The following is a 26445-nucleotide window of genomic DNA, read 5'->3' on the forward strand; positions in this document are numbered from 1 at the left end:
GACTTAGTAAAGCGTGCGTGCGACTTACTAAACTGAGCGTGGGACTTCATAATGCGTGCGTGCGACTACGTAAAGCGTGGGTGCGACTTACTAAATTGAGCGTGCGACTTAATAATGCGTGCGAGTTAAAAAAAAAACAACTCCCATGTCACCTCTCGGGCTCCGTAGAAAGTACATGAGTGAGATGACAAATACATTGTTTCTGATTCTGAAAATACCCCCAAAATCACACCCACAACTACAGTTTTCACAAGACATTGAGGTGATTTCAAATCCCAGTAAATATAACTTAACATCTAAAGAACAAACTGACACAACCGAGTTGTCAGTCAGGTCACAAACTCATTTATTGCAGATGAATTGTGTCTCAACATTCAAATCCATTCCACAGGACGGTATGAGATCACTTAAACCATTGAGGGACTTTTCTATACATCTCTTTTTGGTGGCATGATGTCTGGTTTGGTGGCATGATGTCTCTGTACCATCAAGAGATCAAATGTACAAGTCAAGAGAGTACATTTGTGGAATCAGTTCGGTAGGTTCATTCACTAAACTTTTAAAAGTTAAATGCAAAAGTCAGCAAAGGTCAATTACTGTACTGTCAACAATCTCAATGTTGTCAAATACAATAAATAATTCAAAGTTTTTCATTGTTATTATCTCAAATTTCTGTTTTCAATGTCTTCAATTGGCAGTTATGTTGAATGGATGCAACCTGGTAGGACAGAGACCCGAATCCCTCCCCAAAGTCAAGGTCGGGTATTATAATCCATGCAGTGCAATCCAACAATTTCACAAAAACAACACAGAATCTGTACAAGACAGCTTCTCTCTCAAGTCTACCGGAGGACCCAGTTTCCAACAACTCAAGGGAGAGATTTGGAAAACCGCTGCAGCACTTCCACTTCCCATTTTAGTTTCAGCATTCACTGGAATGTCGTTTCATCAGGCAACTCTCATGACGGACACAGCATCACCTGTATGAACAAGCCCTTTGTACTATGTGCCACACAAAGCTCTAAATGATCACAATTGCAAACACTATTCTAAAATAATGGATAGAGGTGACATTATATATTACTGTGTTAACCTTTAAAAACTAACTTTTAAGCAAGTAATATGCCTGATTAAAACAAATCTGATGGTTCAGTTATCAGAGGAAGTCTTATCACTATGCCACAATATGCCTATGTTACAGTCAATGGCTAAAGACTAAACAATGTGCTTGTGAAATATAATTTGAATCTATCATAGCGTTAAGGCATATGAACTGGCCAAGTACAGTACGGTGCTGTTTAGAAAAAGAAAGACAACAGGACATTTAAAAACAAGCTGAGCAGACTTGTCATCGCTGAGGCACTGCAGTTAAGTCTTTCCCTGTAAGAGAACCTTCCTCCCATGTTAAGGCTTGGGAATGAAAAGGGATTCTGTTTTGAAAAAAGAAAAAAAAAGCTGCTTTTTAGGTAGTTTGGCATGCATGCCGTTTCCCTTCCAATTGATGAAACCCCACCCCAGAACGGTGGGTATAAACACATGTGGTGGAGCCTCTGCAGGGATGAATATGTTTTTGTTTTTTTTCTTTAACACACCTGGATGTTGAGTGAAGCGTTTCTGGAATGCTCTGAGTTTAATTTGAGTGATTGTCCGTGGCTTCAGTCCTCTCCCATTTACATGAGCGTTCGACATATTTACACAGAGAAATCCACTCTGAACCCGTACATTTGCACCGAAACAAACAAACACACAAACAATGACATTCTTCTTTAAGACTTGGATCGGTAGAAAGAGCGGGGCATCAAAACTTATTGCCTTAAACTAGGTAACCCCGGTAATAGATTCCCTCCCCTCCCGATCCCCGGCCCCTCCCAAGTAGAAAAATATGTACAAAAAAGGTGGACTTGAGTTACCCTTTTCAGAAGGAGCACACAGGAAATAAAACATGAGAGGGACTGTACACAGTGCGCTAGTCGGTCAACTAAGCTATATCTCATTCCGCTATAGTCACAACACATTAGGCGGTGTGGTTAAAGCGCTAGCGCAAAACTAGTGAAGACTGGGCAGTGACTGCATTACCACATACGTACATACGCACACACGCACGCACGCACACACATGCACACACACACACACACACACACACACACACACACACTCGTACAGTCAACACAACACACAGCTTATAATCTTTCTTCTTTCTATACATCTGTACGGAAACACAACCCATTAAGTTCCAAGAGATTATCTCCTAGCTTTTCCAAGCAACTTTCACAGAAAGAGTCCCAGTTAGAAGAAGCTGCTTGGAAATCTATGAAGAAAAAAAAAGGTGGTTGTGGGGTAGAAGGAAAACTAAAGTGTTCAAGAAGGAGAAGGAGAAAAAGTACCATCTTTGGGAAGATTGAGGGCTGTTGAGAGCTCTTTAGAAAATCCATTTTCCCCTACAATCTTCAGCCAAAATATATTCCCCACCCCTCCTCCCCTCTGACCAGCCTCTTGTCTTGCGCTCTAACCGCAGCTCAAGGGACGATGGCAGCCTGACATCTCCATCGGTCCTGTAGGGGGTGGCAATGGTCAGATGATGGGCGTGCCGAAGGACTTGAGGCACCACTGGGCGCTGGCGCTGGGCAGCCGGTCCATGCGGTGCAGAGCCTTCAGCTGCTCCTGACTCAGTTGATCGTAAGCCAGGCGGTACTCTCTGTCAAAGGCCTCTGCAGTACAACATGGGGACAGAGGGAGTGATTAAGGGAAGAAAAAAAATCACAATAAGGAATACAAATAACTCTTTTTGGTTTGATGGATGTCATCTTGCAACTGTCACAATGCTTTTGAGCATTTGCCATGGGACAGACTCTCACTCACCCACGTCGATATTCTCCCGTCCCAAAGACACCAGTGACAGGAACAAGATTTCTCTGTAGATACTCCTGAAAGAGAGAGGAAATAGGGGAATAAAGACAACACAATGGATACAGATTCAACAAATTCATCCATTTGGCCAGAGTCTTGGAAAGTGTAACACTGCCCAGTCAGCTTTCTACTGTTTCCCAATACTACAGACTGGCAGCACTTAACAACAAACAGAAAAGGTGAAAGGGCTTCACAGGGAAGACTAAATGGATCACACTCATCCAATTGAAGGTAAGAAGGCCAACCTTTGCCGTTTGACCTCTGGCCGTCGTTTGACCTCTCGGAGCAGCAGGTTTATAGGCCCATAGACATCGTTGGTCTGGATGTTGCGGACAATTGTGTTGAGGAGGGTCCGTGTCTCCTGGTGGTCTGTTGGAGCCAGCGTCCTCTTCTTCTCCACTGGTGGACAACACAAAAACCATAAGAATCTCAAATATCCTATGGGTTAGGGAAACCAAACATGACCTAGACAGGAACTAAACATGACCCAATTTGTTGCTGGGCCAGTAGCCATGTTTCTGCCCAAATCTTAAAGCAGATTTTGAGCGAACTTGAAGAGTTGAAAATTTTTCAAATTTGAATCAGCTGCATTTCCATTAGCTGGTTGTCGGCAATTAAATCATCTCTCTGTGTGCAGGACTATTTCATTGAAATAAACAAGAAAAAAAACCCAGAGGGGTAGAAAAAATGTGCCACTAGGGAAAAACCAAAATCAAAAACCACATTCACATTGGTCTTAACTGCATTATCCCTCACCAAAATTTCGAATTTTTCCCACCTCGTGTGAGCTTAAAAACTATCGTTCCCAATCATCATATTTTCCATATCATTTCCATTCAGCTATTCTTATTCACAACTTGGTCGAAAGGCAGATAATGTCTATGCTATTTTTTCGTACTTACGCAGGGTTCTCCAAAGCAGGTAGAGTGGCTCTCCAGGTTCCTGGTGCAGGTTGATGTTGTCCCACAGGAGCTGGACGTACACCTGTTTACCATCCTGAGACAGAGAAGTCAGTGGAAGCTGCAAAGGGACACACACAGACACACACACACGCCCAAATCATTACCCCTTCAAAACATTAATCTAATCAGTCATGAAAGCACAAACAACACTAAGTCAAACAATCAAATGTACTTAACAAAAAGCATTTTGGAGAGGTCTGAGAAGGGCAGCTTCCATCACACCTGTATGGTCAAGCTAATGATGAGTGTTAAGAAGAAATCAATTAACATCCAAAAGGGAACACATCTATTTTCATGGAGCTGTGGAGTTAAACACACAAAGCTATGCACTCCTTAAGGAGGTCAGAGGGTATGTGCCTGCTGTGCAGTCTTAAGGTGCCTACAGATGAGGCAGTTATAGTCGCCACCCAGGCGCTACTCTTTACACACTAGGTGGCTGAGTCACTTGATACAGGTCTCACAGATGAGGCATACACACTACCCCACTTTGTAAATTCGCACTACACAACTCTGGGAACTCTGGACATGCAATGTCACCAAAAAACAAAACAAAACAAAAAAAAAAACTAACAATGTGGTTGTGGAAGTGTATGTTAGAAATGTTTAACAGACATCTGCTCTCCCTCCGCAAATCCTCAAGCCTTACATCCAAATTGTGGGGGGTCCAGTGATAAGTCACATTTTTTTCTCCACAAGTTGAACAGCAAAACAACAACTGTCTTTGTTGCAAAACAACAAAGCTTATTTATATTCATAATGTACAACTTCTGCTGCTGGCGTAGTTTCCGCTTTCGTATTCCCTCTAGCTCTCATTGGCCAGATGTGCGGTCACTGGTCGCCACATATAAAATGTGTTTGAAAAGAGCTGTGGGGCTCACAACTCTGAATGTGCAAGTCAATGCCTGGATCCAAGTTACATCATTCATTCACGAGCGCGTGCTGTGCTTCAACAGCAAATGACAGCAACTGAAAGCGTTTGGTCAGCAACAAGGCGGTGACTGCAAAAGTCACCTAGTCTAAATCAGCCTTTAGGGGCCTTGCTTTTAGGAAATCAAGGGAGTAACAGTTAACAGTGGGCCTGTTGTAGACATTGTCCTATCGATGGATGGTGGATGTTAAGCAACACAGAGAGAGAGAAAATAGAAAGGATACAGATGGAGACAGAAAACGAGAGAGAGAGAGAGAGAGAGAGAGAGAATGCAGATGGATGGCATGTTAAAGACATTTAGAGGAGAGGTGAGTCTGACCTGTACTCCATTGTTGCAGTGCTCAGAGGTCAGGATGAGACCAGGCAGGTGAGTTGGCAGCTCCAGCCGGCGGAAATACCAGACCAGGTTCCAGAAGATGATGGGGTGTTGGCTGAGAAACTTGTGGGTGTAGATCACCTTGTGGAACACATAATAGCAGTCAGCCTATGACTCAGTAGTTTGTCAAGATGTGTTTCTAAAAGTGTCTGTAATTTTTTACCTCTTACAGACTGAAAAGTGCAAATGCATGCGAGTACATGTGGTTTTGTGTGTGTATTACCTGATCTCCCTCATTCTCCAGTAGCGTCTCCAACTCCTTACGCAGCACCAAGGGGCTGAGATAGGGAACTGACACTGGCTTGGGGTTTGGTCGCTTTGCTCCCATGCCATCCTACACACACACACACACACACACACACACACACACACACACACACACACACACACACACACACACACACACACACACACACACACACACACACACACACACACACACAGTGGCAGAGTATACTGTAAGTGTGCTGTAAAGACTCTTACATTATGTTACCTCTTATATAATCCCTGAACCCCTTAGAAAACCTTCAGAATTTTGAAGGATATTGTGGTATTGCTGCTGAGCAGTGAAACCCAAGTCACATTTCTTTCTTTTTTTTCTTTTTTCTTTTGGATTTTTTCCCCCTTTTTCTCCCCGATTGTATTTGGCCAATTACCCCACTCTTCCGAGCCATCCCAGTCACTGCTCCACCCCCTCTGCTGATCCGGGGAGGGCTGCAGGCTACCACATGCCTCCTCCGATACAGGTGGAATTGCCAGCTGCTTCTTTTCACCTGACAGTGAGGAGTTTCGCCAGGGGGACGTAGCGTGTGAGAGGATCACGCTATTCCCCCCAGGTCCCCCTTCCCCCCAAACAGGTGCCCCGACCAACCAGAGTTGGTGCTAGTGCAGCGACCAGGACACACACCAATATCCGGCTTCCCACTCAGACATGGCGAATTGTGTCTGTAGGGATGCCCGACCAAGCCGGAGGTAACATGGGGATTCGAACCGACGATCCCCGTGTTGGCAGGCAACGGAATAGACGCTACCTGGACGCCCCCAAGTCACATTTCTGACATAAAACCACATCCACAGTCATGCAGTCATTTCAGGCAAAGCACTTAGTGTCCTCGAGCTAGAAAAGTGCTATAGAAATAGTCGTTTTGTTTCCATTGAATGAGATAAAAACTCACTTCACTTTATCTAAATTAACTCTAAATGGAGCTAGCCAAAGTATTTTTTTCTTTATGCACACTTCAGCAGTATTTCCAGACATTTTATCAGTTGTCCTATGAAATTCATCGAACACCTAAAAAACAAAACATCCTAAGAACTGACCTAAATCCCACACATCCACAGTTGGTTTTAGATGTTACCAATGGTGAAAGTCAGTTACCGATTCACATTCTCACACATCACATTCTTCTTGCACCAGGACATTTCCCTACAGACATGTTCTTATTTAAAAGCAGGTGTAAAAGCGGTTGTAGTTGTGGCACCACTGCAGCATAGCTGTGTTGGGGTTAGTTTTTTACACGGGAAGGCACTCACCGACACCTCATGCAGGCTGCTGGGCAGGCTTGTGGTGGAGACGCCATGGCTGGGTCTCTGGGAGGAGTCCAGGCTCTGCAGGGGACCGCCTACGCTGTTGCTGCGGGTCAGCGATGTCCCGTTGCCACGTTGCTGCTTCCCCGGTGCCTGGTGCTCCAGCAGACCCAGGGGGTCTGACTGCACAGGCTCTGGAACCAGACTGGTGACACAAGGCAAAGACGAGCTTTTAGAAGGAGATGTATTCGGAGTGAACAGTGGCTTGTATGTAACAGGCTAAAAGTGACCTGATCACGTAGGCAGTTGTGAAATATCAAGCCAAACTCTTTCTACGTGTACCTGAATCATTCCTTGCAGCAGGTTAAAAGATTATTTAATTTTGGGGGATCGGTACCTTTTATCTATGGTAGACTGGTTTTCTGGGGTCTGTCTGGTGTCTTCCTCAGAGGACTGTGGGAAAGTGATAAGGTCCGATGTCTTAGTCTCAGCAGGGCTGCTGGCAGCGGTTGCAGTGTTTGTGCTGTGAATACTGTCTCCTGACTCACTGGGTTTTATATAGAACCTGAATGGAGGAAAAGGACATTTAGATCCGGCAGCAGCTGTCATTAGAACAATTACATTAAACTCTCACTGAAAATTACTGTTTTCTAAATACCTAGAGAAACATTATTTGCAGTTTATCTACAGTGATTCACAAGGTACAATCATTTCAAAACCAAACAAAACAAATAAATAGAATTAGAGTTCTAAAGCTATACTAACCTTCTTCCAACCTGGAGACTATAAAATTGTGTTTAGGACATGCACAGTTTGCCAATTTACAGTCAACTCTGACTAAACCTGTAATCCATAAAAGTAAAAAATGGTAGAAAAATCAACAGGTTCATTACTACAAAAGCTTTAAATCAAAATCACCCTTATCATTTAGGGATTATAGATCAAAATCGGGAAGATGGCGCCATACTATGGCGACCCACTAAGAGCTGCCCTCGCGTTGTTGTTTGTTTTCACGTTATATGTCACTTTTGTTGCACAAAACGCATCTTACACAATTACGTAGGATCGCCAGACTTTACTGGACATAAGCTTAGACTTTCCCAACAGCTGGAAGCTACAGGATTTTTCCCGAGAGAGACTACCCACAACAAACAGGTACCATCATGGAGTAACGGCCACAGACAGCACTGCCAGAGGCAAGGTAAATGAGGTGGCACCTTGGTGAGACCACGACAGCGTCCTACTCGGCTCCCGATACCCAGCATACTGCTGTCTAGTCCCTCAACAACAAGCTGAACGAACATCATTTTCAAATAAGCTCTCAAAGGGACATTAAGGACTGTTGTGTGTTCTGCTGTACAGAGACTTGGCTGGGCCCTAATACACCTCATAGGGCAATACAATCGGAGGGTTTTTCTGTGTATTGCATGGACCGTTCCATGACAACTACTGGCAAGGTAAAGGGAGGTGGGTGTATGCTTCTTTGTTAACAATTTATGGTGCACTAACGTGGAAATGCTCTCTCAGTCCTGTTCACCAGTACTGGGACAACTAACAAGGTATAGACCATTCTATCTCCCAAGGAAATTCCCCTGCATGTTGCTAACTGCTGTCTACATGCTGCCACAAGCTACTGCCACAGCGGCACTGGACAAACTCTGTGGAGCCATTAGCAGGCAGGAGAACTTGCACCCTGAGGCCAATTCAATTGTGGAGGGGAACTTTAACCACTGTAACGTGAAATCTGTGCTTACAAAATTTTACCAACACGTCACCTGCCCAACCAGAGGCAGTAAGACTCTCGACCACTGTTACTCCACAGTCAAGGCAGCTTACAGGTCTATCCCAAGTCCTCACTTTGGGAAATCCGACCACCTGTCAGTGTTCTTGCTTCCTGCCTACAAGCAGAAAGTGAAGTGCATTCAGCCCACTGTGAGGACAGTACAGTGGATTCAGCCTCGAGTTTGGATGAGTATGCTAAATCAGTCACTGGCTATGTTAGATTCTGTGTGGATAACTGTATCCTAGTAAGGTCTATTCACTCCTGCCCCAATCAGAAGCCCTGGATTAACAGTGATATTTGCCTAAGGTTGAGGAAGCGTACTGCTGTTTTTAAATCTGGGACAAGGAATGCTACAAAAATCCATAATTGACTTTAGGAGAGCCATCAAAGCCGCTAAAAGACAATATAGACACAAACTGGAAAATTACAAAAGTGGCTGTGACTGCAGTGCATGTGGAGGGGGGCTGCAGGTGATTACGGACTATTAATCTAAACCCAGTGTGGCTATCAACACCTCTAACTCTCTCCCAGATGAGCTTAACAACTTTTATGACTGCTTTGACGCTCACAACTTGGACCCACTGACAGCAGCACAGTGCTCACCTGATGAAGTCGATCTACAGGTGACAAAGGCTGATGTGAGTGAAATTTTTAAAAGGGTTAAGGCTCGTAAAGCTGCTGGCCCAAACAGCATCCCTTCCCATGTCCTCAAGGCATGTTACACTCAAGCATTTCAGCTTTTTACTGACATTTTTAACCTACCCCTGTTATTGTGTGTGGTTCCACTGTGTTTTAAGAAAACTACCATTGTGCCTGTACGTAAGAAAACACCTGTCTCTTGTCTTAATGATTACTGACCTGTTGCTTTGTTGTGTCTGTTATTATGTTATTATGAAGTGTCTGGAAAGATGGGTTATATCATATATAAAATGTAACATTCCCGCTACCCTTGACCCCTGACAGTTTGCCTGCTCTTCCAATAGATCTGCAGATGACACTCTCACTTGCTCTGCATACTAGTACACCTTGAAAAGAAAAAATACCTATGTCAGAATGTCGTTACAGCTCTGCTTTTAATATAATTGTACAATCCAAACTGGTATTTAAACTCAGAGGTCTTGGTCAGGGCAATTCTATCTCTAATTGGCTATTTGATTTCCTGACAGGCAGGCCCCAGACTGTGAGAACAGGTAAAACATGCTCAACCACATTAGTTCTTAGGACCAGTGCATCTCAGGGCTGCTGTCTCAATCCCCTACAGTCTCTGTTAACACATGACTCTGTTGTCAAATATGACAACAACAGAATCAATAAATTCGCAGATGACACCACAGTGATTAGACTAATAAGTAACAGTGATGAGATGATCTATAAGAGGGAAATGGAAGATTTAACCATATGGTACCATGATAACAACCTCTCCCTAAATGTCAAAAAGACAAAAGAAATCATTGTTGACATGAGAAAGGTCAGAGGAAATCACATTCTTACTTCCATCAATAGTTCATCTGTTAATTGTGGACAGTTTTAGATTTCTCGGTTTACACATCACAGACACCCTCACATGGTCTCTCAACACCAGTTGCATCCTGTAGAAGGCACAGCAGAGACTGTACATTCTGAGGAGTCTCAAGAGTTTTGTTATGAGTAGCAAAACGCTTCTGAACTTTTATCGCAGTACCATCAAGAGTATCTTGACAGGCTGTATCACAGTGTGGTTTGGCAACCTGACAACTCAGGACTGCAGACTGCTGCAAAGGACTGTACAGCAGCAAAAATCATTATGGAACTACCACAACTTCATAATATTTACACCACTCGCTGCAAATGGAAAGCCCAAAACATCAGTAAGGACACCAGCCACCCCGTTCATGTTCTGTTCTCACTCTTTCCATCTAAAGAATGCTACCGCAGCATCAAATCACACGCTACCTGTCTCAGTAATAGGTTCTTTCCACAGGCAGTCAGGTTGCTGAACAGCTGATGCACCCATATGCACCTTACACTGTTGTGTTAACATATACTGTATATTGTGTATATAATGTATGAATTCACTGCGTACATAGTCCATGTTTTTTTGGATGGCGTGTCCTTGCGTCCCTTGTGTTAAGGCAGAGTGAGCCAGAGAACAAGAATTTCATTGTATTCTAAATACATATGACAATAAAGTTTGAACTTGAAATGTTGAGTGTCCATCTGAAATCCCAACACCAAAAGTGACCGGTCCATACTCGGAGGCAGTGCGCAGGTCTCGGAACTCAATGTACAGCAGGGGGAGGAAGGCGACACGGCAGAAGGGGCAGTTGGTGTTTAGGTTGGAGTCGTCGGCTGTCCAGCCCGCCATGATTTCCTCATCGTACACCAAGGCCTCGCACGAGCGACACAGAGAGCAGCTGGACATCAACACCTGACAAGTACAGTAAGAGAGATGAGTGGCACGAGTTGAACACAGTACAAAAGATCGTGTGTGTGCATGTGTGTGATCCGTTTCTACAGTACATTTATGTATAATATTCTCAATAATTGTCATTGAAATTATCTTAGTGTAATACTCTCTCTCTCATATATATATGTATATATACACACACACACACACACTTCAGTTAGTGTGTGTGTGTGTGTGTGTGTGTGTGTGTGTGTGTGTGTGTGTGTGTGTGTGTGTGTGTGTGTGTGTGTGTGTGTGTGTGTTGTCTGACCTCCAGTGCACAGTTCTGGTATATGCTGGAAGAAGAGGCATGGTAGGAGGAGCCTTGCTCAGAGTCAGGACCCCTGCCCGCTCTGCCTGGAGTCGGGTCTAAAGAGAAGAAAGACATTTATGCCTTGTCCACATGTGCTGGGTTATTTCTGAAAACATCGCTTTTTTTCTATGCATTTTGGCCTATTGTCCACACAACTGCATTCTAGATTTTCAGAAACTCCATTTTCAGTGTTGACATGTAGATGGGAAAAACGGATTTTTGGCTTGTTGTTGGCTTTTTTTCCAGGCTACTGTTGGCCAACACGGCTTTAGGGTTAGGGTTACATCGCCACCTGTTGGTTTGGCATGCTCTTGACAGCACATTCATTGTGTTAAGTAGCATGTGTTTTTGCATTTTCATTTGGACAGATTTTTTTTTAAACACTGCTTGTGTGGATGAGATTTTTTTTAAGAACTAAGGAGGAATAACCCTGTTTTCAAAAATACTTGTGTACATGTGGACTAGGCTTTAGTGTGGGACCATAAGCCCAATACCCATATGAATTTTACTTATAAAAGAAGACTGAACTTAATATTGAACATTTATTGATTTGGCATTTACCCAGTTTATAATCAATTACATCCACCCAACAGCATACTTATTTCACCTTGTGTTCTTTAGTAGGTGTAGGAGCCTTGGCACAATTACCCTTTAACCTTTAGTCTTTCCCTGAGACATTTTCTGAGTGTGGGAGGTGAGTTGTAGTTATGTTGCCGAGTGGGAGTAATGTCCAAATTTATGCCTGGCTCACTTCCCTTAATTCATTTTGTCATTATACCTAGGCTACTATTAAACTTTGCACAGACTTCTGTTACACCACGCCTGCAAGTAGCAAGTCAATTTCACCGACTCGAGAGTTACAGATTATTCCTTTGAAAACCTGTAATTCTACAGTAAAATTAACTTTCTTTGCGCATGTTTTCCTTATCACTGAAAATGAAAACATTCATTTTCACATTTCACTGACAGGGGGATTAGTGCACAGGTATTCACAATTAGTGGGTGGTCTTCCCACTAATAGATATGGTTAGGGAAAAACCGACTTTATTAATCTATTTGTAGAAACCTATACTAACAGAGAAAACAAAAAAGGCAGGTTTTTTGGCACACATTTACTTCATCAGTCTTCCCTTTATTACACAAAGAAACTCTGGCAGTTGCAAAACTCTCTGAAGGAACAATCGCTACCATTTCCCTCGCATTCTTTGTGTGGTTTTAGAAAAGTATGAGCTTGTATGTGTGTGGCTGAGTCCAGCGTACGTGTTTGGTGGGTTCCTCGGCCTGTGTCACTGCTGCCGCTGCTGCTGCCCAGGCTGGTGCGACTGTGGTTTAGGCCATTGGCCATCAAGCCCGATATCAGTGCTTTATCTGTGGGACTATCACCTCCTTCATGCCCGGACAGCATATGCTCGTTCAGATGGGCTGGGAAACCGCCACTGCCCTGGGCCGATTCATCCTATAAAAAGAGACAAATAGAGATAAAAGTGTTTTGTTTTTCAACCTGAGTTTAATTCAAAAGGACAAATTTTTCATTTGTGCTAAATAGGTGGTTCTCAATCCAGTCCTGGAGACACACCAGTACTGAAGGTTTTTTCATTCTGCCAATATTCAACTGTTATGCCGGGTCTTACAACCCCTGACTACATGATTTTGATTTTTGATGATTTTGTGATGGCCTCGCGGCCTGTCCAGGTTGTCTCCCCGCCTGCCGCCCAATGAATGCTGGAATAGGCTCCAGCATCCCTGCGACCCTGAGAGCAGGATAAGCGGTTCAGATAATGGATAGATGGATGGATTTTGAGACACTTTATAGATCCCTGTGGGGAAATTATGCTCTGCATTAAACCCATCCTAGCTGTGTAGTTAGGAGCAGTGGGCAGCCACCATGCAGCACCCGGGGACCAACTCCAGTTTGTCTTGCCATGCCTCGGTCAAGGGCACAGACAGGAGTATAAACCCTAACATGAATGTCTTTTTGATGGTGGGGGAAACCGGAGTGCCTGGAGAAAACCCACCGCGGACATGGGGAGAACATGCAAACTCCATACAGAGGATGACCTGGTATGACTCCCAAGGTTGGATAACCCCGGGGTTTGAACCTAGGACCTTCTTCTGTGAGGCGACAGCGCTAACCACTGCGCCCAAACTAGATGGTAATAACTGACGTAACAGGTGAATGTAACTGAATGCGATTACCAGGCAAAACAGAAAACCATCAGTGTTGTTGGCTGGTTTCTAGTTGGAATACAGGAGATTTTAAAGTAGTTTATGTTCCTGTATTACCAGTTCTTCCTTTGATGCTTCCACTTGTTTCTCTTTATCTTCCAACTCAAACCCTGTTCAGAGAAAATACCTTACACCTCTTTTCAACTGGCCAATCAGTAGACAGGATCCTAGCACAGGAGGTGGAATTTGAAATTTGCTATATCCCATCTATATGACACCTAACGGTGGGTCCCAGAGGACCAGTTTGAAAATCACAACTCCAGTGTTCTGTCACAAGTTCAAACATCCGGGTTGTGACTGTAGTGATTTTTTTTCTTTTTTTTTTACACCAGCTTTTACGATTTTATTCCATGGTTAATTGGCAGTCGTTGCTCTTTTGTTTAAAGTTACCTTTCGAGGTCAAACATAGCGCGTGTAAAAAGGGTAGGCCTTACATGGTGCGACTTCAGTCTAAACCTTTTTCTTTTTTTGTCAGGCTGCAAAGATCTTTAAGTTGGGTTATTGTGATGTTTTGAGTTGATGTATTTAAGTATCTACCTCCTTTTTTTCGTGTTCTTTCATGTATATGTATAAAACATGAATTTTCTATATGCAGACTAGAAAAATAAAACCTCAAAACCATTATGTTTTAAGCTGATACCAGAAAGCAATATCACACAGTTTAACAGTGGTGCCATTTCACACTGTACTTGATGAGTGATCAGTATATGAGGTGCATTGTTGGGCATTTTATAAATTTTACCTAGACAGTGGACATACACTCACCTCATCATCTGAGTAGGAATAAGCTGAAGCTACTGCTCCCCACACTTTGCTGGCTACATTAGCCGCTTGCTTCATGCCTGACTTCAGCACATCCATTTTAGGCCCTGAGAGCAGGGTGTCCATCTTGATGCCAGAGATGGTGTGGATAACTGAGCCTAGTGAGCCACCCTGGGAGGACTTTACCAGCGCCGTCAGCGAGGACGACCTGGGTCCTGGGCTAACTGTGGTGCTAGCTGGGCTCTTGGTTTTCACTGCAAAAGTCTTGGAGCGAGTGACAGTGTTAGGGCTGCGCTTAGGAGTGTCACCAGGGGAGCTGGACGGAGTATTTATAGGGGGCACGGGGAGGCTGGACCTCCGCTCCAGGGGCTGCTTGGCTGGAGGAGCATCAGCGGCGTCTCCCTGGCCTTGGTGGAGCTCCATGCTGGAAGACTTTACCCCCAGGGGGCTGCGCAGACTCATGTACATTTCGATCTCCTCTGCCAGGTTGCGAGACACCATGGCAGGCATGGTGCGTGGCGGCTCCTGGCTGTTGACGGAGGCTGACTCCTCAGTCTCTGAGACAAGCAAAGAAAGGGGATCAGCACCCACCTGGACGTCCTCTCTTTCCATGGTTACACTTCGCCCCCCACTCTCCTCCTCTTGTGTTTCTGTGTCCTGCTGGTCTACCTCCTCTCTTTCCACCTCAGCTCCCTGTTTAACAAGCGTCTGGCCTTCTTCCTGAGTGGGCGTGTCCACTACAGGTCTCTCCTCCTCTGACAGCTTGCCCAATACTAAGCCCTGCTCGTCCTCAGGCTCCTCCTCCAAGTCTTTGAAAAGTGCTTTAGACATGCTGTGCAGGGGTGGAGTGGTGCTGACAGACAGGGCTGCAGCCAGGATGCGGGCATCTGCTCCCATGCAGCTGGCCATGTGATCTACACCCTTCTCCAGGAGCATGCAGGGGCGGCTCTCAACGCTGAAGCTACAGCTGCGCTCAGTGAAGGCTTTCTGTCTCTGTGACTGGGAGCCTGCTTCCCCTGCTGCTCGTGAGGGATCTTCCACAGGGAGAGCCAAATCTTCACTCTTACTACGCAATGTAAACAGCTTACTTGTGCCTGGTTTAGAGATAATGACAAAAATGTGCCAAAGGGAGGGGGAACAGTCAGATTACTGACAGTGACAAGGTCAATCACTGGTTGACGTCCGATGTTGAACACAAGTTTACTAATTGTAAACTATGTACAGGAACATCAAAACATTATCATGGTTTCTGAATACAGATTAAAAAATGAAAATCAACAGAGTTAAAATATGATCATGGATGAAGTGTACTTAGCAATGGAGCAAAATTAATGCAGATCCTAATTGGGAAAACCAATTACAAGGCAGCAGACTTCTAAAAAACATCTGAGGTGTGGCTTATTTTAACCTAAGGGCCTTGTCTTTTTATTCCTCACCAGTTTCCCGGCAAGAGTCAAAGCTCCCTGTGGACAGCTTCACGATGCTGGGGACGGAGAAGAGTGTATTAACAGGGCTGGGGGGGTCCACAACTGCCACTGCACTGTCCACTGAACCAGCAATGTCCCCACCTACATAATAAGAGCAGAAAGGTGAACCCACCCACAAAGGTCCATGTGCACATAGGAAATAATGCTTTTTGTCTAGAATTACAGACCTATCTTTGAACACATTCTAAAGGTATATCTTTCTGCTTTTGTAATTTTGGTAAACTATCTCTAATATTCACAGATAGAAATTATATTGCTACTATGAACTTGTCTTGAACTGTCTATACACAAGGAAATCCAAATTTGAAAGCAGCACCATGTAACATTTTTGCTTCAACATATCATTAAATTCATTTTGGTGGCATAGTATGATGTCTATGGGGGAATGACACAATTAGCGTTCAGATCATTTCCCTAGAAGCTATGTTTGCACTATGCATTTTGTCTACCACTGGGCACAAAACTAACTCCCTGTGAACATAGTTCCTCTTCTTTCACAGTGTTTTTTGAGCTATGGCTTGTAAAAGAGTGAACATACCTTGTTGCTATGCTAAGAAGGAGAAAAGCCCCTTGGTTGTCTTTGTGACAGGCGTAAATTGAGCAACCCACCAAATCAAATTACAAGTATGTGAAAACTTTGTTGGCAAATAATACAGACTGATTCTTATAATTCTTTGCAGTATATTGTGCATGAAACTCACAGGATGATCTATGTGTATGTTTTGTAGTCTTGTGACATAGATCTTCTTACCATTGTGCTGTGCTTTAGTTTCGCTACTTTCACCCGAGAGAGGTGTGGCTGAATGTGAAGACTCTGACAGGTCATGATGCAACTCATCCTTGGAACCATAGCCTTGGTCAGACTGCCCCCCTGTGGATCAAACATACCATGCTGGAAATACAAACCCCACCCAACTCCAACATTTCTTTACTTCAAAATGCACTCATCCTTCTCATGAATACGAAATGCACCGAAGCTTACATTTCTTTAACACAAATTTTGTGAAAAGGCCTAGAATACAAGCTTATGAAGAAAGGGTTAGGGAAGGGAGGTGGTCCAAAAAGCAGGAGCTTTTTTTTTGCCATCCTCTCACTTTTGCTGTGTTGGATGATGTTACTGTTGTTTTGTACTGCATTGTCATCCTTCTTCTGAGTTTCCAGCTACACTGGATAAAAAAATATTACCTCTAAGTTTTGGAGAATCAGTACCTGTGCTGTAGTGGTTGTCTGTGGAGTCTGCCATGACCAGGTTGCGGGCGAATAGGGTGTGCTCCTCCCCATTAGCCTCACTGGAACTGTCAGCGCTGCCGTGACTTAACCGGTCACCATCAGCGACCATTGGCCCACCTGCTGACACAACTAGAGAGATATACAAAAGAGGGAGTGAGAGATCAAGACTGATTGATTTAAATGACAGTGGAAAAGCCTATCTGTTGTACTACAATAATACATTTGACCTCAGACTTCAACTTCGACTAAGGAAAATGTACATCTAGTGTGCAAACTGTGTGTGCTTGCATATAAACTTTGTACTTGTAAAGTTAGCTAATGGTTGGATTTCACTTCTCTAGAACTCCCTAATCTAGAGGTGAAATGTCTTCCTCATTTTCCTCATTACAGCTCAATCGTGACCTGTGGTGATGACGCCAGGTCCTTTGAGGGAAGGTGTGCGACCCAGAGCCTGCTTGAACTGGGCTACTCCCCGGACAACGTTCCTTAGTTTAGTCCACATGAAAAGGCCACTGCGGTTCCGGCTGGGCCATGGACTCTCCAGAACAGCCTGACGAATGGAGAGAGGAAAGGGATGAGGCAAAAAGCAAAGTGGAAGCCCCTTGTTGTTTTTGTTGTAGTCTGGGTGGAAAGGTTTAGGATATAAATTGGCCAAAGGCCACAATGACCAAAGCTTTTTTTTCCCCCCTGAGTTGTTTTCGAGTTTGTCATGCTAATTTCTAATGGAAGAGATTTTCAGAATCTGTCGACATCTTTAAAAAACGTAGGATTTATTTTTTGTCCTCCTGGTTTTCATTATGTTGAATGATGTTTTGTACTGTATCACCATCATCATTCTTTTAACTCCTTTTAATGTGTTTAATCAAATGTCTCTTTTCATGTTCTATGCTTTTATCCATTTCCTGCTGCACTTGTTCTGGGTATTGTGACTGTGCATTTTGGAACCAGGTTTTAAAAAAATGTGCAATAAAAAAAGAGTTTTTGGTCAGATATGAATATAAATTATTGTATGTTACCTTATTGTAGTATCCATAGGTTATGGCATTGGGATGCACCCCCGCCTTCTTCATCTCAACCAGGACACGCACGGCCATGACAGGAAGACCCCATACACCGCACAACTGCATCACCACTCGGTAACACACCTGAGACACAAAGAAAATATTTGAGAATTGCCAAATGAACCATAAGAAAAACCCTTGTATTTGTCACAGACAAAAAGATTTAGAAAAAAAAAAAGCAGATAGTAGAAATGTAGTCTAGCTATACCTCATCCAGCATCTCCACCTCAGCGGTCCTCATCTTAAGGAGGACGTTGTAAGCCTGCTGCATGGCACGGCTCTTGGACTTGGCCAGTCGAACCGCCTCTGGCAAGCAGATGAACCACAGGCTGTAGCAGTGACTGAACAGACAGCGGGCCCAGAGCGGAGGGTGAGAGTAGAAACGTTTTGCCAGCTTGTACGCCAACTTGATCTCCTGCCAGACCCAGACATTTTTGACAGTTATGTATGAAGCATTCTTTATGCCCGACAAAACAACATTGGATGCATGTTTGGGGTGACAGATGGAGATCACTGTTATTCCAGTCTGAGCCAATTTTCAGTGGTAAAGACATGTTGTTTCCTGTCTAAGGCAGGTTGCATTGTCAGTGTAGTTGTGTAACCTTTATTCATTCATTGTCAAAACCCTCTTCATCCAAACTATAGAAGGTGGAAACATGTCAGCCAACAGCCAGCTTACTTTGGATGACGGGAGAGAATTAAAGCTCCTATTGAGAAACTGTTGAAGGAGTCCATCTACATGCAGCAGCCTTTTCCTGAGTGACTGGCTGGCGGCTGCTTGACAGCCTTCTGGGATAGTCGATCCACTTGGTTAAAAGCTCTGACTATCTGAAGGCCTGTCATTGTGAATACAAGTTATAATAATAGCAGTGCAGCAGTAGAGACCCAATCTTAGCGTAAAATACTATCCTAAAGTGGCAGAACCTGTCATTAAAGCATAAAAGGCAACTAGCAATTAGATCTATGTGTACGTGTTGACTTCAGTGTATGTGTGCACATCAGCTGTGTGTGTGTGTGTGTGTGTGTGTGTGTGTGTGTGTACCTGCTTAGTCCTCTTAGCCAGTAGTGCAGGGCTGCTGGACAGACTGGCCCCTGCTGTCCTACTGCTGAGCGCTGGCCTTAGCTTCCTTGGACGGTCAAACAACTCCATCCTCAGCCGGGGGAAACCCTTATAACTGCAGGGAGAGGGATTATGTAAGTGCGTGAGTGTTCAAATGCAAAGCACATAGATGGATTTGAAACACCTGCTCAGACAGAAAATTAATCAATCATCAAGGTATTAAAGAGTGGTCATGCATTTTAAACGGGGACAATTAAAGGAGTTTGTACATTAATTTTCAATGGGAACATTAAAAAAACAATTTATGATGATATGTAACTTAGAATGGTTGCAGAAATCCTCTTGTAGTAGCAAACAGATAAAAGAAGGCTGAAGAACAGGCTTTTAAGTAAAATAAACTATGGCTGAGGACAGCTCTATCTGGTCTGTGAGAGGCATGACAGGATACTTGCCTACCAAATGACTTTTATGTTCATGGAACCAAATAAATGTCAGAGGAACCTACCTGTACCAAGGTGGGGGTTCAGGTCCATCTTCAGCGGGAGGTTCGGGGGGCATGACGAAGACCGTGTGCTCGCTTTTCTGAGACTCATCCAGTTCCATCAGCCTTGTGTCGTCTGATGACTCACCTTCAACCTACGGCAAGGATCACACCCATGGCTTTAGATATCCTCAAAGTCACTGTACACATAATTCTTGGAGTTGATAGCCAGGGGTCCCCACATGCGCGCGCACACACACACACACACACACACACGGCACACTCGTGTAATGTTACACTCCATGTGGAAATGGATTGACGAATCAGATTAACTGATATAACATGCCTATTTGGTTGAGGTTTATTGTTGGTGATTGGGGATACAAGTAAGAAGAAAGGAAGGAAACAGATGGATGTCCTCTGTGACATAAAACCGACTTTTCCTACAAAGTCTGGCAAAAACCGGTTCACACCACTTTTTGACCTGGTTTGTCTGGATTTAACCATTTCCTACTGAATGGTGGTCAAACAAAAACAGTATGAAACAAGGCATTAGGAGATTGGGTTACAGAGAGGGAGATTACCTTGGTGCCCTTGTCGTTGCCTTTATCAGAGGGAAAAAGCTGCGAGAGGGGAAAGAGAGCAGAAGGAAAAGATTGAATCAAAGGAAATTTGGCCTTCCTTAGTTTCCCAGTGGAAGAATATTCATGCCAATAAAACTACACCAAACAAAAGGCATTTCTTTCATGGGAGGAAACTGGAAAAAACTAACAACAAAGTTGTGAGTATGATGTATGCTGGGTTGGTAAATATCACCTTCTCGATGCAGTCATCAAAAAAGGCCAAGCCGGTGTCCTTGTCGCTTACAAAAGTGCACTCTTCGATAAAACGGATGAAGATTTGGGTCTTGGTGAGCTGGGAGTAGAACTTCTGGTGGGCACGGTCCCTGCTCTTTAAAAACCCTGGGATAGGAATGGGAGAGCCAGGTGTCAAGACCGACATCACAATGATATTCACTACTTGAACTTTCAAAGTTAAAGCTACAAACCCAAGATTTACATATAAACAAATATCCTTTTCGATACTTTCTTTAATATGATGGCTTATTCACCAATAAACAAACCAAGCCGTTGTTCATTGCAATGGTTATTGTAGGGTAGCAATTTCTGGGAAAAAAATTATAAGTCACTTGTTATTTATTTTAGGTCCTCACCATAGCAGCAAAATATAAAAAAATTAGGCAGCTAATGTCAAGTATGACAAAGTAGTTGTACCTAACAAGCAGATATGGCAGACCAATTTTGTAGAAGACCTTTACCAACAGACACTACAACATCAATAGCTAAAACTATTGTTTGTTTGGCTGTGGAGAAGTTGCTGGCACAACAGCACTGGTGACTTTTCCATTACTGTTAGATCTCAGGGATTTGGAGTTTTCCAATACCAATTCAGTAACCGGTTTCACAATATGTGTCAGTAAGATAAACAAAAACAGCAAACTCCAGGATTGCAGGTTCAATTTTGGAGCAGGGATTAAAATTTGCATCCACCATAAAGTAATAAACAGTCATAAACTTGAAATGGAGCACAACCTTATTTTTTTAATTGCTAATGTGGAATAGTCTTTATCACTTTGACTTGATAGTTGGACTGTGCCATTGGATACAAAAGTGCCTGAAGATCAACAATTAGATATCAGCGGGGATAAAGAAAAGTGAAAGGAAAGGACTGTGAGAGTGGATCTAAATGAGGGTATACTCCATTTCTAAGAAAAGAACATTAGTGGACGATGTTGACAGCCAATGGCATCAATGATTGATTTCTAGATACCCTTGGGTGCAGCAAGTTTTGAAATGGTCCTTGAAATAGAGATGCCAATAAACAATAGCTTTAGCTGGACCTATTTAAATCAAATCTGAATTATGCATGACCTTTTTCCTCAGGAAATGGATTGTATACAACGACCCATCAAATCTGAGTTACATCATGTCATTCATAAACAAAACACATTAGCCATGTGTCCACATTAGCTGCGTATCCGATTCAAGATTATGGCCACCAAATAAAATCCAGTTTTCCCCTGGTCTCCATGTAAATGGGAAGTCAGCTATGAATTCCCAGAGTTTACCTTGCAGGTCATAGAGAGAGTCTGCGGCGGTGGCCTTCTCGGAGGGGGCCTGAGTGATTGGTTTCAGGTAGGAGCGGTAGCCCTTCAGGATGGAGGCCATGAAGCGGAGGAATGTCTCCTGAATTTCCATCTCCAAGGCAGTCATCTTCTTGTGCCAGGTGAAGTCCGCCTCAATGGGGGTCATCTCTACTGCCATGCCCTCTTGCGGTGTCTGTCGCACTGAAAACCACTTCCCCGGATTAATGTTACACCCACACTAACCATTCACAAAGGATTGTTAATGCTGAAAGAAAGATTATCACACTTGATCCATGGTTTATGTTCATAGAGATGGAACAAAGTTGGAAAATGAACCTACTGTATTTACTTTAAGGATGCCCTAGCTTTGATGGTAATGTCATAACACATTAATTTATTCTCTACACCTGCTTAATCCAATTCAGGGTTGTGAAGGGCTGGTGTCCATGCTTGTCTTTGCAATGCGGGAGGAAACCCACATGACCAAATGAAGAACATGCAAACTCAGGGTTGCTAACATCTCAGCTACCGTACAGCCCAGTAATGCTGTAATTTATGCCACAGACATAAAAGGTGAGACTAAATTATCTATTACTACATTTTCGTGCATCTTCAAAGAATTGGGTGAATATCAGAAGCCTGATTAAGCAACAATACAGGAAGAGGTGGGATGCTATTTGTACCAGCATTCAGTTGATGGTGCAGGTTGCTCAGTGAGTTGATGAGACTTTTGGAAGGCTTCTTGGGAAGGTTTTTCCAGTTACTATGTCGCTTCTCATCCGACCTGTAACACACAATACCAAACAGGTAGTGACAGAACTGGCCTTGTACTACCGGCTGAATGAACACGCTGTTGCAATATTTGGCACATTCAACATTGCGTCAGTGGGATGGAGTTGGTACATAACTGGTATCATGTAGCTTACAGGTAGATAGTATTTGTGTCCAGGTCCACACACACAACATCTGCCGGGGGGTCATAAAGGTCAAAGTAGCGAGAGTCCACTCCCACGATGAAGGGACATGGTGCGTTGAGGACGCCTGCCAGAGAGAGGGGGCACAGGGGGATGTATGGACACTGCCACTGGAAGGGGAAGATCATCTAGATAGAGAGAGATTCAAATAGAAATCAACAAAGAGGGAAAGACTTGCAGAACCATACAATGGGCACAAGAAGGGTTAAAGTGTTAGTGTCATTTTTAAAGGGTTAAAGTTAGAGAAACTGCAAACAAGTATAAAAATACAATCCACAAAAATGTTAAAAATTCTAATGGCATTTTTATTACAGCTGTTGATGTGCCAGACAAAGTAGTAGCTGAATTGTATAGGATTGTTTTTTTTTTTTTTTTTTCCCTAGTATGATTTCCAGAAGTGCAGCCCACTTACAGCGACCACTGCCTCAGCCACGCCGGTGAGCACGGCGGGCCGGAGCGAGTGCAGCAGGATTTTACTCTCCAGCAGCACAAAGTGCAGCAGCGTGGCGCAGTTCTCTGCCCCCAGGTTCGTCAGCAGGGTGCTGTAGTCTGCCCCACTGACAGAGAGGAGCAGAGAGAAAGAGGAGGCAGAGGAGGAAGAAGAGGTAGCAGGGAATTAAAAAGGGATACAGAATGGGAAGAAGGGGAGAACACCGATGGAGAGGGATGGAGAGGAGAGGGATGGACAGCATTTCACTCAAATCTAGATGCACCATCCGTGCAATACAGATTTAAAACTGGCACAGGTGTTCTACATTGATACATGAGTATGGTCAGAACTGTGGGAACTCACTGAGGAAGAAAGCAAAATCAAGTGCACACCAGAAAAAAAAAGATAAAAATAAATAAAGAAAGATTTTAATGTGGGTTGAGAACCAATAAGCAAGACTTCATGTTTAAATTTTTAAAAATTCTTGGCCTTTTTGAACACACAGATTTGGATTTTGCTTAGCTTGGCAAACAATCTAAATGTTAAAAACCTCAAGACAAAGAGTTAATTTATCAGTATTCATCTCCTTTATTAAAAGGAATACAACTAACTTGGTCTTATTGGTCGATATCATCATTCAGAATAAGGCATGGAGCCCCATCACAGATAAAACAGAAGAAGCTGATACGTTGTGCAAGGATGTGACCTCACAGAAAACTGACGTGGGGTGAATGTGTTTTGCGTTAGCCAGCCAGGGAACTGAAATGGATAATTGCTTTTATAACTTCACTATTTCCTCTGGAACAATTCTCTAGGCTTTTTACCCATTCAAACAAAAAATATGTTATTGCCCAAGAGCACACTTCATTTAGCTCCGCTGAAATAGGGGAGATGAAAAGGCAAATATGTAAAGAAAAGACTAAAACTTTACAATTTAAGTTTAAAAGAAAGAAAAAAGTATTGTCTCAATAAATAGGTGACTGAGACGAGCATGTGAACCTCGTTGTTACCTGAGAGGTAAAGGTGTACAAACAGGCTGGGACAGGATCAAGGTGTCATGTGCTGAGAGCTGAAAGTGAAATTGGAAAATGTCACCAGGCCAAAGTAAACACAAAAGAGTAAACCAAACACAAAACAAAACAACAGTAACATCTCACCTGAACCAATATTCTGGGCCTCTGAGGGGAAGGAAATGATACGTTGTGCATGAAGTGCGAGATGTGCCTGTTGAAAGAAATGAACAAGACATTACCACATAACTCTGTAGTATGAGGACCTTTGTCAGACAGCCAGGAACGCCTCATGAAATACTGTGGAAAACTCAATCTACGGGAGCAAGCCAATATGAAGGATTTATGACACTTGTGAATTATCCTGCTTTCCAGAACAACAAACTGCGAAGACATCCCGTCCCAATGTCTTGATGCATGCTCAATAATCCAGGTAAGAAAATCACTGAAGGTTGAATCAGTTCATCTGGGTACAACGTCATATCCAATCACTGTATCCAGATGAACTGATTCAAACCTTCTTTGATCCCGTCACAATCTTGTCTTTCTATTTATAGCAGCTGTTAAGAACACGCAACTTAACACTTAGTATGTGCAATCACTAATTCATTTTTCAGAGATTTTTTTGCTATTTCAGATTTATTCAAGAAAGTTGGTGGAAAGAGACAACCTACTTATTCAATCTCTATGATCACGCCTGAGCCAAAATGGTACACAATCATCTAGTTGCCTCATCTTTTTTGTTATTACATGCAGTCAAAGGTGCATTGGTTATAAGCACCTAATGCTCAGTGTAAAATATAAATACTGCGTCTTACTTTTCAATGGGCAGTGGGTGGGGGCCGGAGACAGAGAGCTTGTAGAGAAACATGAGGAACTTGCGGAAGGACTCGAAGAACGGCCATCGGGAGAGCAGGCAGATGCACTTGTTGGTGTTTACGGGCCTGTTGGGGATCATCTTCTTCTCCACTGTGGTGAGCAGTCCCAGCTGGATCTTCTGCCTCTCGTTTAACAGCTCCACCGGGTAGGACTCGTAGAACTGGATGGCTGCCCCGTACACCTGCCACCGGGAATGGATGCACATGCACACACATATGTACACACACACATGCGCATAAACACACAGGCACACAAACACACAGCAGAGATTAGGACTGTATGATATTGAAAAAAAATATTTTCCCTGTGTACTGTAATTACAATAACCATAATAAATGCACACATTTTTACATAGCTCTGCATAATCTCAAAATGGCTTTTGAGTTATGATCAGAGCTTCACAACTGTTGCAATATTTCCTTGTTGAGATTAGAAAGATAAAGGTCTTTTCACTGTTTTTTCTTTCTTTTTCTAATGTTTTTATGGTAGGTCTGCACCTTGTAAAGCTATGCTTTGCTCCTGAGTGACCCAAGTTGAAATGCTATGTCTGGCAGCAACCATGCTGCACCCTGGCAAATGGATGTTATCAGGGACCTCTCAATCTGGAACTACACCCGGTTGTTCAAACTAAACTGAACTGAACTTCTAAATATTGGCTGACTGAACATTTATTTATAGTGGCAACTAAGTTTGTGAGATATAAGATGAGGCCTTGGATTCAGATTGGTTATATTTGCTCCATTTAGTTTATGTTGGCCGGTCTGAATGACTCAAGAGCAGTTTCCTCCCTAAATCCTGTTCGATAATTTGGAATGGCAGCAGACTTGGTGAGTTCACACCTCACCTTTTCACCAGTGGAGATAGTCAAGACGAATGTGGAGAAAACGGGCAGTGGATCGCGTGTGTTTGGATCCCAGCACTCGATCTTGGCACCCATCGGCAAACAGAACAGAGGTACAGACTCTGACAGAGGAAAAGACTCATAGTCCTCTTCTGGATATCGAAAGATGAGGCCTGAAAGAGAAAAAAGGCATATATATATATATATATATATATATATTTTTTTTTTTTCCAAAAGAAGAAAAACTACAGAAACATTTTTGTATATTAGTAGAAGGCAGCATGTGCGGCCAGTAGTATGAATTTTTTTTAATTTTCTACAGTTTAAAAGTAACAACACCATTGCAATCCACGAATCCATGTTGATTTATAGACTTCAGGCTCGTTAATGATTGTGGCTTGAGGCTTTGAAAGGATTCAAAGTGAGGAAGCCTATTAAACCCTCACAGTTGGATGAAGCTCAATATTTTTTTCAATATGATTCAAACTAATTTGTCTGTATACTGAACCTTGGGGGGGGGGGTCAGCATTCGGTTGATCTTGTTGAAAGCCTTGCCCTTTTGTGTGACGACATGTTGACAAGACACACATTTCATCTGAATGCGCGTGTACACGCACATGTTGGCATACACACAGAA

At 43.2% G+C, this 26445-nt stretch overlaps 1 protein-coding gene across 2 annotated transcripts in view; it reads right to left on the bottom strand.

Moving 5' to 3' along the window:
- Nucleotides 1-231: 231 nt before the first annotated feature.
- Nucleotides 232-26445, bottom strand: part of dennd4c (DENN/MADD domain containing 4C) — a 59477-nt gene continuing 33263 nt past the window's right edge. Inside the window, exons 5-34 of one of the 2 annotated variants that reach the window (XM_056300634.1) lie at nucleotides 25812-25981; nucleotides 24907-25148; nucleotides 24236-24302; nucleotides 24089-24147; nucleotides 23061-23205; nucleotides 22601-22776; nucleotides 22358-22458; nucleotides 21657-21875; nucleotides 20345-20490; nucleotides 20113-20151; nucleotides 19553-19683; nucleotides 19030-19162; nucleotides 18196-18402; nucleotides 17943-18071; nucleotides 17329-17476; nucleotides 16906-17055; nucleotides 16448-16567; nucleotides 15646-15777; nucleotides 14213-15303; nucleotides 12482-12677; nucleotides 11180-11277; nucleotides 10715-10890; nucleotides 7098-7265; nucleotides 6707-6905; nucleotides 5397-5507; nucleotides 5117-5254; nucleotides 3810-3927; nucleotides 3153-3306; nucleotides 2860-2924; nucleotides 232-2708 (exon numbers count right to left, since the gene is read on the bottom strand). In XM_056300634.1, coding sequence (XP_056156609.1) covers nucleotides 2572-2708; nucleotides 2860-2924; nucleotides 3153-3306; nucleotides 3810-3927; nucleotides 5117-5254; nucleotides 5397-5507; nucleotides 6707-6905; nucleotides 7098-7265; nucleotides 10715-10890; nucleotides 11180-11277; nucleotides 12482-12677; nucleotides 14213-15303; nucleotides 15646-15777; nucleotides 16448-16567; nucleotides 16906-17055; nucleotides 17329-17476; nucleotides 17943-18071; nucleotides 18196-18402; nucleotides 19030-19162; nucleotides 19553-19683; nucleotides 20113-20151; nucleotides 20345-20490; nucleotides 21657-21875; nucleotides 22358-22458; nucleotides 22601-22776; nucleotides 23061-23205; nucleotides 24089-24147; nucleotides 24236-24302; nucleotides 24907-25148; nucleotides 25812-25981 — 5165 coding nt within the window. In that variant the 3' untranslated portion in view covers nucleotides 232-2571. Of the gene's footprint in view, nucleotides 2709-2859; nucleotides 2925-3152; nucleotides 3307-3809; nucleotides 3928-5116; nucleotides 5255-5396; nucleotides 5508-6706; nucleotides 6906-7097; nucleotides 7266-10545; nucleotides 10891-11179; nucleotides 11278-12481; nucleotides 12678-14212; nucleotides 15304-15645; nucleotides 15778-16447; nucleotides 16568-16905; nucleotides 17056-17328; nucleotides 17477-17942; nucleotides 18072-18195; nucleotides 18403-19029; nucleotides 19163-19552; nucleotides 19684-20112; nucleotides 20152-20344; nucleotides 20491-21656; nucleotides 21876-22357; nucleotides 22459-22600; nucleotides 22777-23060; nucleotides 23206-24088; nucleotides 24148-24235; nucleotides 24303-24906; nucleotides 25149-25811; nucleotides 25982-26445 lie in introns of those variants that run through there. The other variant, XR_008812189.1, reaches the window with a different exon arrangement.

Source organism: Lampris incognitus, chromosome 20, assembly GCF_029633865.1.
Source record: "Lampris incognitus isolate fLamInc1 chromosome 20, fLamInc1.hap2, whole genome shotgun sequence".
NCBI lineage: Eukaryota > Metazoa > Chordata > Actinopteri > Lampriformes > Lampridae > Lampris > Lampris incognitus.